This window comes from Dendroctonus ponderosae, unplaced genomic scaffold, assembly GCF_020466585.1.
Source record: "Dendroctonus ponderosae isolate FM_Combo_2020 unplaced genomic scaffold, Dpon_F_20191213v2 Dpon_F_20191213_4, whole genome shotgun sequence".
Classification (NCBI taxonomy): domain Eukaryota; kingdom Metazoa; phylum Arthropoda; class Insecta; order Coleoptera; family Curculionidae; genus Dendroctonus; species Dendroctonus ponderosae.
This window is the reverse complement of record NW_026018611.1, coordinates 15,633,499-15,647,883: the sequence shown is the minus strand read 5'-3', so window position 1 is coordinate 15,647,883 and position 14,385 is coordinate 15,633,499. Positions and strand designations below refer to the sequence as shown.

Below are 14,385 nucleotides of genomic sequence, written 5' to 3'. Positions count from 1 at the left end.
AAGAATCAGGTACAGGATACGTTTATAGCATTCAATAGTAAAGTAAATTTTGCATCTGTTCCTGTTATAAAATACAGGGTGTTCCATTTAAATTAAGCAAGTTATTACAGTTCAAATGTGCAATTATTTGGCATGAAACAGCATCTATTACTAGCCGCAAGGTAAAGTTTGGATTTGCAATGAAAAACGTGTGTTGAGAATTTAAACTTAAAAAGAAGGTCTGCATTTTCACAAAACTCCAAATATCTCATAAACCGTAAGCTTCAAGTAAGATAAGCCTTAATGAAACTCACATTTATTTCGATCGCAGACACTAATAACATAATAATATACAGGACATGTCATTAAAAAATGCAACTTTGGGCTGAATCTAGTAATTGGGACACCCAATTACTAGATTCAGCCATTCAGGACAATGTACATTAGAAAATAATTTTAAAATGTACCCCCAACGGTCTTCCATTTATCCGTAAAATAACACTTTAAAATTAAATAGTTTAACCGCAATCTTCCATGTCGTATAATTTGAATAACCCTATATAGTAACTAACACTGAAAATTTTTGGCTACTTATTTATCATGACTTACAGAATATTACTAATATCAACGTAAGGCGGTTTCCTAACCGAGGTGATGAATGGGACAAAATGTATAGACCCCACCCGAGCGAAAAACATCCACCTAAACACAATCATGACAAAATTGTGAATTTTGTAGCAATGGGTAAGTGCATTCGTATTGTCATTTCTTTTCAATTTTCTATTCGAGTCTGCTACATGTAGCAACTAATGCCGTGATTTATACAGTACCAAGTAATATTGGAACCCTCCATTGTTCGCATCTAGAGAAGATTTGTGTAAAGCCCGCCACGTACGGACAGATATGTATACATGTGGATGGCATCCACACTTTCGATATATCAGATCCTTGCAGATTTTCAACTGTAGAGGTGGTCGCTGTGAAAGTTGAACATGACGTTGGAAAAGTCGGTGTGGTTGAGATCAGTGCCGTTTGTTTCGTTATGTGTGTATCAACGTGTGACCGATTGTTCAGTTATTTAACAATTTTAAATAGTCATATCTATTTTGCCTATAAACAGAATGTCTGTTGCGCATGATGAGGAAAATGAAACGAATGGACAGATATGTGAGAACAGTTGGAAGAGTGCATTGAGGCCTATAGAAATTGTCCTTTCTTATGGCAAACTAAGAGCAACGAATACTATGATCGCGGCAAAAAAGATGACGCTAACCAGTGTTATTGAATGAAAGTATATACGCAAATGCTACCAGATACACAGTGGCACAAAACAAGATTAAGTGCAGATTAAATGAAAATTCGAGTGCAGAAACGAAAGACATTAAATAACATTCTGTCATGCACGATGGTCCTTCGTTATTAGTCCACCGTCGTCCAATTGTCTCCAGTGTAGCCGATCCTGGGAGCCGGGGATCCAGTTTTTCCCGGCCTGTCTCTGGATGTCGTCCTTTGACCTCCTCTGGGGTCGCCCAACACTTCTTTTTGTTTCCCTAGGTCGCCTTTGGAGGATGGCCTTGGCCCCCTTGACATCGTCCCTCGCCACATGTCCAGCCCATGTCCAGTTATTCCTTGCCACCGTTTCCATGACGTCTGAGACTCCCGTCCTTCTCCTAATGTCATCGTTCCTTAGTCTGTCCTTAAGGTTCTTACATATCGGAATTTAATGCCGCGTTCAGACTTAACGCGTCGCGCTTACAGTGGACCCAAATCTCAAGTATGGACGTGGTACACGGTAGGCGTGCATCAAATTCGGTGCTTTCCATTGTTTGTCGGTTTTTCGACGGCAGATCAAAGTAAATCACTACACTGCGGGGACGAGTTTATCTTTTGATAGGCCGTACCTGTGTTAATTTACGATCCAACCATGCAGTAGGACGAATAAGTCGGCTGGCCTGAATAAAATTTTATGAATCCCCTCATAATACTTAAAACCAAAAGATAATGGTAGATACATATCTATAGACTAATATAGCAAACTCCAGTTGCTAAAAAGCTCAAAGTTGTTTTTGATATTAGCGGTGCAAGTTTCTGAACGATGTTTTCAAAATCGAACGGGACAACATAAGTAGAAAGTAATTAACATTAAACACTTTTTACTTTACTTATTATCTTATTGTCTATTATTTACATCAATTAGAAGCCTGGAATTAATAAAAATGGCGGACTGATGCTGTTTGGTGCTATCAGCTGATCCACAGGGGCTTTATTTTCATGCGTCTACGTGAGCACCCCCAGCGAATTTGTGTATTGCAAATTTGTGTGAGCATCTTCTTATCATGCGCAATCACAGAACTGACTGAATCAAGAGTTTAGCCATGCATTTGTGAATATCGAATTTGTTTCTCATCGATTTTAAGCAATCAGAAATACACAAATTTACCGAGAGTGATTCTGATGATCAGTGAACATTTGTATTGACATAATTTGATGATTGATTTGATGAACGGTTCCCGTATGTACGTAAGGCGGTTTAGCGCCGGTCGTTCACGCAGACGCCCCACAAGGACACGAAAATAGACACGAAATAGCATCGGATTCGCGCGCGTTGAGTCTGCCTGAGTAGACCAAAAAATCCTTTTTTCTAATAATATAATTTTACGAAAACTTACCTTTTTAGTTTGCCTTCTGATCGCCTGTCTATAGTCGCTTAAGGATGCCATTACAGTAACGGAGGAAACAGATTATAATCATCACACACAACATCGGGAAAAGTATCGGAGTATCCTCGATATTCTTGCATTATTTCCTCCATGAAGCCCTTTTTGCTTTTTTATATGGCGTTACAATACGTCGTCAGGGATGTTTTGTATTCACCCCAGAAGGCCTCGTTTCGTCTAGCTGTAGCTAGCCGCACGTAGACGCATGAAAATAAGGCTCAGGCCGTCAAGATGCAGATCTGCCAAGAAATGCGCAGAAACCAATCTGCATTGAAACCTGTTCCCAGTCCCGCGCATCTAAAAGAATGTGTCCAAAAATTACTATTCAGTCTCGCTTTTTCTTCTCTGGTATACTCTCAATAAATGATGAAAAAAATGTAAATAACAGGATATCAGCAAACATCTCGTTTCCATAATACAGGGGATTAAAGAGATCGGTATTAGCCGCCCAGATCATGCGATTTTTAAATTTATAAGTTGATGTGAATAAACCCACAACGGTTAAAGCCTAAAACCTCACTAGGCGAAATTTAACGGTATCTCACTGAAATGCCGTAAAATTATACGTAAGTTTTTGAAACTTTTATGAAAAGTGCATATTTGTGCCAGCATAGCCGGCACTACCCGCGGCGGCTATTTCTTGTCCGATATCTTATTTCATTCATAAGCTCTTGATCTGCACTCCATTAATCAATTTCGTATGATTAATCAATACGCGTTTCAAACGTATTACTGTTAAATAAAACCGCACACGCTTCCAAATTAATGCATTTATTAAAAAAAAACTCAAACCAAAACTTAACATGTATTTGACGAAGCTGAGCTAGTTGCCAGTGAGGCGTTCTCCGAAACAACTCTTTTCTTGCCGTGATCGGATAAGACTCTACTGCCCCACAGCCAGCTGCCTGGGTGCAAGTCGAATACAAAAAAAGATTACGAACTAAAGGTGACATTTCTAAATTGAAACTAAGGATTTACGCAGATCCAGCACTCCCACTTAATTAGAAGTCTGCCGAATATTCAAACGTTTGCGCAAATAACAAAACTGCTGTTTAGGTAGAGGTTTTGTAAAAATATCGGTCAGCTGTACATTTGTTTCAACATACTTAATGTCTATTTGGTCGCACTGGTTTCCCTCATTTTTCGGCCTCTGGGCTTGACATGGCTTCTCGGTAAGTCATTGGCACAGCGTGTGCTATATGTGCAACCTGGATTTCCATATCTGTTAATCAGATTAAGCTGCTCTTTGTTGCGCAGTTGCCTATCTAGTTGCTGTTGGTTGTCGAGGCGCTGATTTTCTTGTTGTTTTGCTCGGGAGGAGGAAAATTAGTTAGTGCATTGTGAGGGCAATAATACCAATATTTGTTGATGATCATCTTCATGTTGGGCGTCTTGAATTTCTCGTTTTTCTTCCATCCCAAAGTCAAACAACGTTATTCACTACGCGCATATTTATATGTCCTAGTTTGTCATGCCAAGATTTTAGCACGTTAATCTGCGTGTTATCTTTCGACTCAGTGAGGTTCCACTTCTCTGAAACTTCAACTTTAACAGCATTTTGAATAACTCTCACCGCGTGCTACCACTTTTCAGCTAGTTTTAGAGGTGTAGAACAAGAATCCTTGATCGTTAATCGTTGGAATCGAAAACAAATGTATTTTCTGTTCCGGCACTAGTACATTCTGCATTTCCTGAGTGATTATTTTTTTGCTCTTCAATAATCAACATGCCGATGCCTGCCATGCGCAACATCTTATCGTCAGCAATTTTTACATAGTGTGTGTCATTTGTTGCATCAAGAGTCCTAAAGAAATAATTCAATCACAGGGGTTCTAAACTTGTATTCCCCCATTTTCAAGGGATTGTATGGTTTCAACTCTGTGGTCGTCCCCTTAGCCATTGCGTGATCACTTTCATTCGTCGGGTCATCGTGAACTGATTACATCGTCGTCTTGCTGTTTGTTTCCCCGCAGTGTTTGTGGGTTGGGTATGAGAATTGTTGCTTGTTTGTTTGGTTTTCCAGTGAGCAAATTTTTCCAAAAACTAGATCCTCTCCATTACCGGCATGCGGCGGAAGTGAAGCACCGTGGCATGGCACAATTTACGATAAAATTAGGAATTGTGATTGAAGTTGTGTATTTATAAAATGGTTCAACTCAGACACATTTCCTACACACTGCCGCAAATATATTCGCCACAAACCCTACTTTATTATTTATTAATAAATCGCACCAATCTCGGTTGTTATTGTATTTTGATAGTATGTGACAGTTTGGAAGATAGTGAATGTATGTTCTATAAAATTAAGCGAGTATAATAATTAATACTTGTTTGCATCTTGACCAAACTCGATTTCAATTGCGGCGAAAGCTTTTCCGTGCAGTTTTTCTTCGTACTCATAATATCCTAAACAGCCTCAAAAATATATTGTGCATGAATAGCATTTTTGGAAAATAAATTAAAAAAAAACCAATCAAATTAAACATGGCACCATGTTTTAGTCAGTTATAGTTGATATCAATTTAGTGTGAAATAGGAAAATTTTCAATATTTTTTTGTAAATGCAGATTACATGTTTCAAGTGTGAAGTACTGAAAATGATAAATAATGAGAAAAATGGCCGCTGCACGCAAGATTCTCTATAATCATGCTTTATGTGAACATGGAAACTGTGAAACAAAAATTCTTATTTGCACCACAAAATTCCTACATTGCGTTAAAATTGAACACCGAGTGATCGCATTTGTCGCGGCCGATGGTTCAGCTAACATGCGCAAGTTGGTTTGATGTTATGTTAATAAAAACAAACTTCTGTCTTCATCACAGAACAAACCCACTCACTAAATAACTAAAATATCTGCTCACAAGGGGAAGTTTATAGTCTTTATCTATGAGGAGGATGTTCTGTCGTCTTCATCTAGGAAAACAAACGTTTAATGGCGTTATTGCTTTGTAATTGGTGTTTATATTTAAACTACAAAGTCTTATGGCTGTAAAAGTTCAGGGAAGTCGAGTACAAGAAAAGGTTACAAACTAAAAGTGACATATTTCCAAATTAATGATTTACGCAGAAATCCAACAGTTTGATTTAAAACTGGAATACGGCATTCTTATTCGCCCCACTTCGCTCAACTACACGTAAATGATCCGATGTAAATTCAATAAGGAATGGCTTCAACTTGGAAAAAATCAACAATTTCTAAAAAATTGATTGGACCCAGAATTTTTTAAAGATTTTGTTCTCGCGACGCGAACAATGGAGGGTTAAATTTAAGCAAATTAATTTTTGTCAAATTGATGATTAGATAGATTCATTGGCATTCAGCCTTTATTCTGTATAATGTCTAATTCCCACTGTACATCATTCTTTGTCAAAGTGATGCGTTAAACCTAATCACCTTTGGAAAATGAATGAACTTTATTGGAAGATAAATTCAACAGATTTTTTTGTTTCAGCCTGGGAAAGCGTATTAAGTCAACAAATTGTTTATTATTCAGACAGTTTATAAGAAAAACACTTCAGGGGATACCAAATAAATAGTGAAAAGTGAGATTTATTGACAATATAGTGCTTATATACTATTTACGATTTGAATGCAAAGATACTTTTAATGTCGTTATTTATTGAAACGAGATAAAATAATCGAGTATAATTATGAAATACTAGTCAAGAATAAAAGAACTGATCAGTCGTATTGTAAATGTTGCGAGAAATGAAAGCGTTATTTTTTTCTTAAGAAAAGCAGTGCTGTAACTTTATTTGTAAGTTGGAATATATTATAGAAGGTACTGTGAATTGACTTATCCGTGAGTGAAAGTGTACCGTTCAATACTTGAGACCCTGTTCAAATCTGTAGTTTTAATTGCAGAGCCGATGGCACGAACACTTGCAATATTGTCATATAGCTAACGCATATGGCCCCAATGTGCATCCGCATAAATTCAGCATTTTGGGGCCTAAGCAATGTAATAATGGTTTCTTTGTATCGTGAAGTACATGATTACCTGATTTTTTTCATCAAATTGATTGAGTTGGTTATTTTTTAGGAAGCTTTATCTAAGTTGTTCTAGCAGGTGTTTATTTCGTCCAGCAATAACTTAACGGTTCCAATGTATTTATATTCTCAAGAAAACATCTAATACTATTAATGAATATACTTTTTTTAAGCGGATAATTGTGACAGTTCGATAAATTTAATTTTATTCCAAGTAAATGTATATGATTAAGAGTTTCATGTGAAATACGTTGTTATTAGTAACATTTTTATTTTCCACATCAGGTATTCAAAATAACATGCGAAAAACTACATTTCAAAATATGCAAAGAAATAATTACTATCTATTTTCAGTTTCAATGAGGATACTTTTGTGTACGAGCTTACCAATATGTGTTAGATTTGTTTTATATTTTATTTGCATTTTCAATCCTTCACTTCAAAGATTTTGATATTTAACATATTCAGTGAATTAAATAATGTCTCTGTGACTGAGAAACTTGTTTACAAATTATATTTCTTAAAACGAATGTGTCCAAAGCAAGCATATTTTTGTGATAAATAATGCGGAAGTTATTGTGCTTTAGCAACGTAATAATAGAAATGTTTTCTATGGAAGGTATGTTTTGTTGTTATTTTGTATAAAACATAATTAAATTTCGCAAAAACATGTATTAATAATACAAAAAATATGTGTAAACTACTAATAAAATATGTGTAAATTAGGTATTATATTTAGAATATGGTTAATCTACGACCCTGAGGTGTTTTTAACATCTTTACGTTCCTTTCAATAATTACATTTTTCAGCTGGTATTCATGTTTTTTAGTGCAAAATATCGTTTTAAAACATTTAAAATCAAACTATATGGACTGCACCGCAAGAAATGCTTATTAGTAGATTTGTTGACTTTAATTCTTGTCAAATCTTCTTGATTTTGGGTTGTTGGGTATCATTGTTAGAATGCTACCGAGTTTCAAGGTCGCAGTGCATTGTCACACCTAGACCTACAATATACAATCTGTGTTCTTCATTTATAAACCCAAATTGTGATAATACAAATATTCACTTTATTAGAAGAAATAGCATTCTAAAAGTAAAAATGTTGGAAATTGAAAATAATATCAAATCCAGTTACATTCACTCTTCACAAGAATGTTTATTTTGTTTTTATTTAATATCAAGTCGTTTGTCAATAATAATAACTCCTAAGAAATTGAAAGTAGTAAATTAGACCTGAACAATGTGTCCGGATGCAGTCCTTACCCGGTTTGGCATGGATGAACTGTCTGTAATGTCCTAATTAAAAGTTTGGAACGTTTTGATAGTTCATCCCATAAGTAATAGACAGTACTATTTAGCAAAGGGCAGTAATTGCCTTTAAATTTTAAAACTATTTTTGTGCTCAAGTTCATAAAATCAAGTGATTTTCAAAGTATGACTTGCGAATATCTTCATTCTAAACTTACTCCAAATCCGTATTACTTTAAATCCGTTTTTATCATGTTTTTATGGTGCAAAGTTTTTAATGAAACTTTAAAACAGTTGCTTAATACTCTGCTTATATCATGTAATTACAGGCTAAGCTTTAAAAGCATTTTTGTCACCTAGTTTGCCATTATCCAATTGAATACTTATTACCAGAAAAGACAACAATATGCGCGTTCAAAAATAGTTCAGAGACACTTGTTATGGATAACGGAAAATAAAATAATCGGAATCTAATCCATATTGGCGAATGGAAGAAACATTAGTATCACGCAGCTTGGGATACAAGATTAAATATACAGGGTGACACAAAACTTCGGAGACTACTTTTTCTTAAATTTCAGTTTTTTATTTTTAATAATCACGTTTTTATTCAACATAAAGATTATACATATTCCAAAGCCAACAAAATACATATTCTACTATTCCAAATGGTCACCTTCAGCCGACCTACAGGCCTGCAGACGCTTGTGGAAATTTTTGACTATGGTAGCAAGTGTTTTTCTGAGATTTCTGAGTTGAGTCCCACGCCTTCAGGGACTCAACGGTGTTGTAGTTTGTAGCGCAGATCTTTTTCTCTATAATCGACCAAATTGCGAACTCTATCGGATTCAGGTCGGGTGAGTTGGACGGCCACAAAGTCATGTCCCTTACGGGGATTTTGCTGGTCTTGCAAAAAGCCATGGTCGATCTCACAGAATGAGCCGGCGCCCAATCCACCGCACTTGTCGAACACCAGCGGCGTCTTTCCGTTTTTCGATATTCCCGCCCACACTAAGACAGATTTTGCAAAGTGGAGTCGCTTATCGAAATAATTCGCAGTTATGCGACCCACAATAATTCTTTTCGAGGAGTCCTACTCGCTTCATTCGCTGACCCATGTAATGACCGCTTCCGAGCTTGTAGCTCCGAAGCTTTAGGCCTTTCCGGGCCATTTATCTGACCACCTCTCTGTTAATATCCACCTCCTTGGCCAGTTTTCCTATGGAATTTCCAGGATTCCGGCGAATCGACACCTCAGCTTGTTTAGGTTCTCCGGGGTCGTTGCGGTGGTCGGTCTTCCGCTTGGATCCCTGTCGTGTCAACTGCTCATACCCTTTAATGGTTTTATAGATTGTGCTTCTTGGAGTACGGAGGAGTTCCGTGATGTCAGCCGGCGACTTTCCCGATTCGAACAGTTTTACGACGGCAACACGGTGTGTTTCACGGTTCATGGCGAAAAACGTGAAAACAATTTTACACGGGAAAGAAACGCTGTTTGTAGATAATTGAACACGTTCCAAAATAAGTTAGCAGTCCACAATGTCAAAAATACGATTAACATTTAAATTTACGAAATTTGTTTCAGAACTTTTGTGTCACCCTGTAATAGTTAAAGAGTTGTGGTACATTTACCTGTCATTTTAAAGTGGATTATTTGTAAATCAGCATCGTAAGGGCAAGACAGGCATTAAAGTAAATGGACCATTTTTTATCGGGATTTCTCCAGGCTTTTAAAAACCATAACGAATAATAATAAACCTCAAGCTCGTAGATGCCTAATCATAAACGGGAAAGCGTTTTTAATTATAATAGAATTGTGTACCGGCAATATACGATTTCCAAATTGAAAATGTAAAGAGAACGTTCTTTTGTTGGTAACTTCTCCTCAGACTTACCAGATATATTTTATTCATTCGAAAGTTGTATTTATTTTTTAATGTAACAGGGTATTTTTAAACGAATTGTGCTGATTTATTTGTACATGTATTTTGGAGTTGAGGAGCAAGTCACGAGTCGGTTTTTCTACGGGGTGTTAATGATAATAATGAATAATACTAATTATTCTGCTTCTGCAAGTTCATGGTCATTGACACCCATTATTATCATGTAAAATAGAGTTGTATAAACACAAGGGAATCAAGAGCTATCATAATTTAAGTTAATTAAGTTGAACTATCATTGCGTGTTGTTGAATATAATATATATGTGATAATTTTATAGGGTAACAAATTTCTCTCGCACATTGGTTTACTGGAATTTGGTTCCGAAAATAGTGAACAATATTTTTTTGTCTATCGTGATGTTCCTAAGTTTTTCATTTGCAATCAATCTTGTAGGAATGTAAATATCTAATAGGAATTAAATTTCGGTAAGTCAGTTAAGTCGGTTGATGCAAGGTCAGGCGTTGATTATAGAACATATTGGAAAACTAACTATCAAAAAATTAACCAACGAATACGGATTTCAATTATGAACAAGGGACAAATTATGATTTCAACAATCACAGTTATTCATTAATCAATGCCAACGCCCTTTATATAAATAGATGAAACATGCTGCAACATCGACTGATATCGGAAAAGTGATTGCTTATGTGCTGATGTTGACATCTAGATACATGCAAATTTCGAATTGTACCTATCAACGATCTGGTATTTCTGTCTTTCATATATACCTATTACTAAGTGTACCGTATACTTAGTAAGGCAGATTTATCGTTATTCGAAATTTCTTAGATATATTCTTGTAGCTAATGTATTGTTTACAATTATTTGCATTGTTTGGATATATTCAACAAAAAAGAGAGACCAATTATTGAATATTATTGGTTGTTGTTGATAAACTATTTATCTTGCCTGCAATATTCAATAGTGATCAGTCCATAGTTTTGTTCACCATAGATAGAAAAATATAAGCAAATACTTAGCATCAGATTATCTGGTAAACAAATATATGGTGGTATTTCTTAGATGATGACAAATACGTATTGTTCTGTACGGGTACCGTGAATAAGTAGAGCCGAGAAGGAGCAATGCGCTGATTATGCTTAAACGGCAATTAAATTTGGCTATAAAATATTGCCAAGTTAAATTAAGTAGCATGAATATACAGGGTGTCAGAAAATGATGCGTAAAAAATCCAGGGGTTTTGTGGGGTTAATTTTTAATACCATTTTATTACATATTTAGGTTGCAGTTTTTAAATTTGAAATATTTGCTGCAAATGTTGCCCAGTATGAATTGAATTATTTTTAGAAATTTTCGAAAACTGCTTAAGGACTTCAGAAATTCATTTGTCGGATTTACACTTTTGCGATTTTTTGCATTATTTTCGGACACTTTATATTGTTTATTAAATATCCTCTTACTGTATCCAATCAGAACTGTTCCTATTGTTATTAGCTTTTGTAGAATTCAATATAATAGTAATTTTCTCTACATAATTCTATTCGAGAACTACTGCCATATTTGAAATAAAAACGTTTTTTTATCAATGGTGGTTTAAGTTCAAACTTTTGCTATAACATTAGATAGTTGGTATCGGTAAATAAATTTTGTATTGTAAAATGAGCACAAAATGGATCATCTACCATGAACATAAAATCAGAACCAATAGACGTTGGGTTAGTTGATTATTCAAACCGCCTACACATTTATATAATTGAATAACTGCGAACTTATTTAATTTAAATTAACTATTTTTTAGTAATTGTCTTGACCCAAACCAAGACAAATTTTAAGTAATTGTCTTGACCCGAACAGAATATTTAACATTCATTCTGGTAAAACGTTATCAAGATTTTATGATCAATTAAGCTTCTAAGCCGATTTATACAGTGTATAACAATGATTAAGGTTCACCCACTTTTTTGGCCTTAAACAAGTACTAAACCAAATGAGCTCCTATTTTTAAGAAATACGGTACATATGACCCGCAAACTTGCAGCAAAATGTGATTTAGAAAACTTTTCTTTCAAACACATAATAATTTATTTTTCAAATGTACGGATTTTCAGACCGTAACAATGATTTAGGTTCACTTGTAAAAATCGTAATAGTCATTTACGTAACCAGTAGGATATTAATATTATTTACGTGAAATAAAGCGAAAATTTGCACTATTGTGTAATCACATAAGTGCGTTAATAATATAATATCCTACGTGTTACGTACAATATTTTATCTACAACTATAACAATTATTATTTTAAGGATTATTTGAGTAAAAATAATTAGTTTTAAAATTGAATACAGAACCCAGGTAATGAAATGTTGTCATTAACATCAGAATCATTGGCAAAGTTGTGACTTAAAATTACACAAATCTGTGTTTGAAAGAAAAGCAAGCTAAATCACATTTCGCTGCAAGTTTACTGGTCATATGTACCGTATTTCCTAAAAAGATGAACTCATTTGGTTTGGTAGTTTTTGAGTTAAGGCCAAGAAAAACCTAATTCATTGTTATACACTGTATAAATATACATAATGAACTTCTATTATACAGTGTGGTTGATTTCAACAGAACCAGTTAGATATCTCGTAGATTACAGCAAATACAAGAAAATGTGTATATAGTCGGGTAACTGCAGGGGGAAATCCGAAGATATTATTTTTTTGTGTTCAAAATCGCCTCCCAATACTGCAATCAACCCAAAGACATTAAAATCTTAATCTAAGGTTCAACTACTCATTCAAAATGTCGTATTTAGTTGTATTTTCAGAGATGGGGATGGGAGTTCGGGAATAGTGAGGGTGATTTGTTCTAATCACGTTATTTTAACATCCACATAGTTTACCACATATAGACCATCTACTTTCTTTCGCATTTTGTTGTAAAAAATATATCAATTTATTAAAAAGTTGTTTTCAAGTTGAAATTGAAATTGAAGTTGTCCCCATCAGGGCCCGGGCATTAGTATCACATCATTTTGGTATAACATTAGATTTCTCCTCTACAACTACACACCATTTATATAACACGTTTTCTTGTATTTCATATCATGTTTGACTGGTTCTTCCAATATGATCCACTCTGTATATTTACATCATCACTGATATCATAGTCATCTTAAATGTTTGGAAACTGCAGTGTTTTTCCCAATTACAGGAATAAATCTATTCAATAATTAAGGAAGGGAATAGATGAAAACCCGCGATTACTAAGAATCAGGCACTAAAGAATACAAATTAAGAAAACATGAAATAAGGAACTAACCCAATTAAGAAAAGTAGTTATCATCAAAATAATAGTGTAAAGTATGTATAAATAGAAAGTAAGAAATAGAAAAAGAAAGGCTAAAAACCAACGTTTAGTTTTTTAAGACGGCTAGTTGTTTTTCAAGTTAGGCGATTTTCAATCTAGGTTTTTATACGGAATAATTAAATTTTGACAGTAATTGTTCGCCATTAAAAAGTTTCTGTCTAATGAGCAAAGCAGAATAGCCGAACAATGTGCTAAAATTCAGCCTGAAATCTAGTCTGTTCGTCGACGTGCGCGTTTTTGATAATAGGACAGATAACTGAAATTCGTACAGTGGATTAAAATGTAGAATTAAAGTAAATTTTTAAGATATTTGTTATGTTTTTGTTTTCCAGTTTCTATCGTCTGCTTTGAAAGGGACATATTATTGTTTCACTGTACACTTTGATCGTTTTAAAATTTCTAATTTGATACTGCCGATATTGAACACAATAATTATATTACATTGTTTTCTTAGCAATAATGTGCCCAGAAAAGGCCATATTTCACTAGATCTCTTTTGTTTCTTTAAATCATTTGTAATGGTTTTCACTCTCATAAACTTTCTGTCATACAGTGCGTTTGCGTTTACTGTGTATGCAATTAATCTTTCCTGAGGGTTTATTTTAAATCGAATCATGCTTAATTTGCAAACCGTAGCAGTAGTTGCGTGGCAAGTAAACCAAACATCCTGTATTTTAATACTGTACCGCTGAAAATTTATGCAAGTGAGTTATATAATTTCATTAAAAATGGCTTCGATCTATTAGTATAATTACAACATTGTTATCATTTTTTCCAAAACCGATGTTAACTTTGCTTTATGTAAAATAAAGAAATAAATGGTTATTTATTCTATTATCAATTTGTTGTAGAATTGCGGGAATTTGTTATTACATACAAAGTACAGTAACTAAAATCAATAAAACAATATGATTTTATACAATTTGTAAAAATCTTTTGAACCCATAACAAATTCTATGCAGGGTGTCCTGTCAGCACAAGATCAATAGGCTCAAATGAATATCATTTCACCTAAACTTTTATTAACAAAAAATGTCCGGCTCCTCTTCTATTGATGGTCAAAGTTATTTAATTCGTCAAAGGATTTTAATGAAACATGAATTTAGCTATGAATTTGTTCCCCTGTAAGACTCATATTTTGATCAAGCAACCGAGTTCATCCGCTTTGACCAAGTGAGGAA

At 34.5% G+C, this 14,385-nt stretch overlaps 1 protein-coding gene across 3 annotated transcripts in view; it reads left to right on the top strand.

Moving 5' to 3' along the window:
* The window catches only part of LOC109541256, a 61,709-nt gene extending 48,196 nt beyond the window's left edge, over positions 1 to 13,513 (top strand). For all 3 annotated transcript variants that reach the window (XM_019910057.2, XM_019910059.2, XM_019910058.2), the window contains exons 18-19: positions 591 to 723; positions 6,153 to 13,513. In XM_019910057.2, the coding sequence (XP_019765616.2) occupies positions 591 to 723; positions 6,153 to 6,205 (186 nt within the window). In that variant the 3' untranslated portion in view covers positions 6,206 to 13,513. The remainder of the gene's footprint in view (positions 1 to 590; positions 724 to 6,152) is intronic.
* The last annotated feature ends 872 nt before the right edge of the window (positions 13,514 to 14,385 follow it).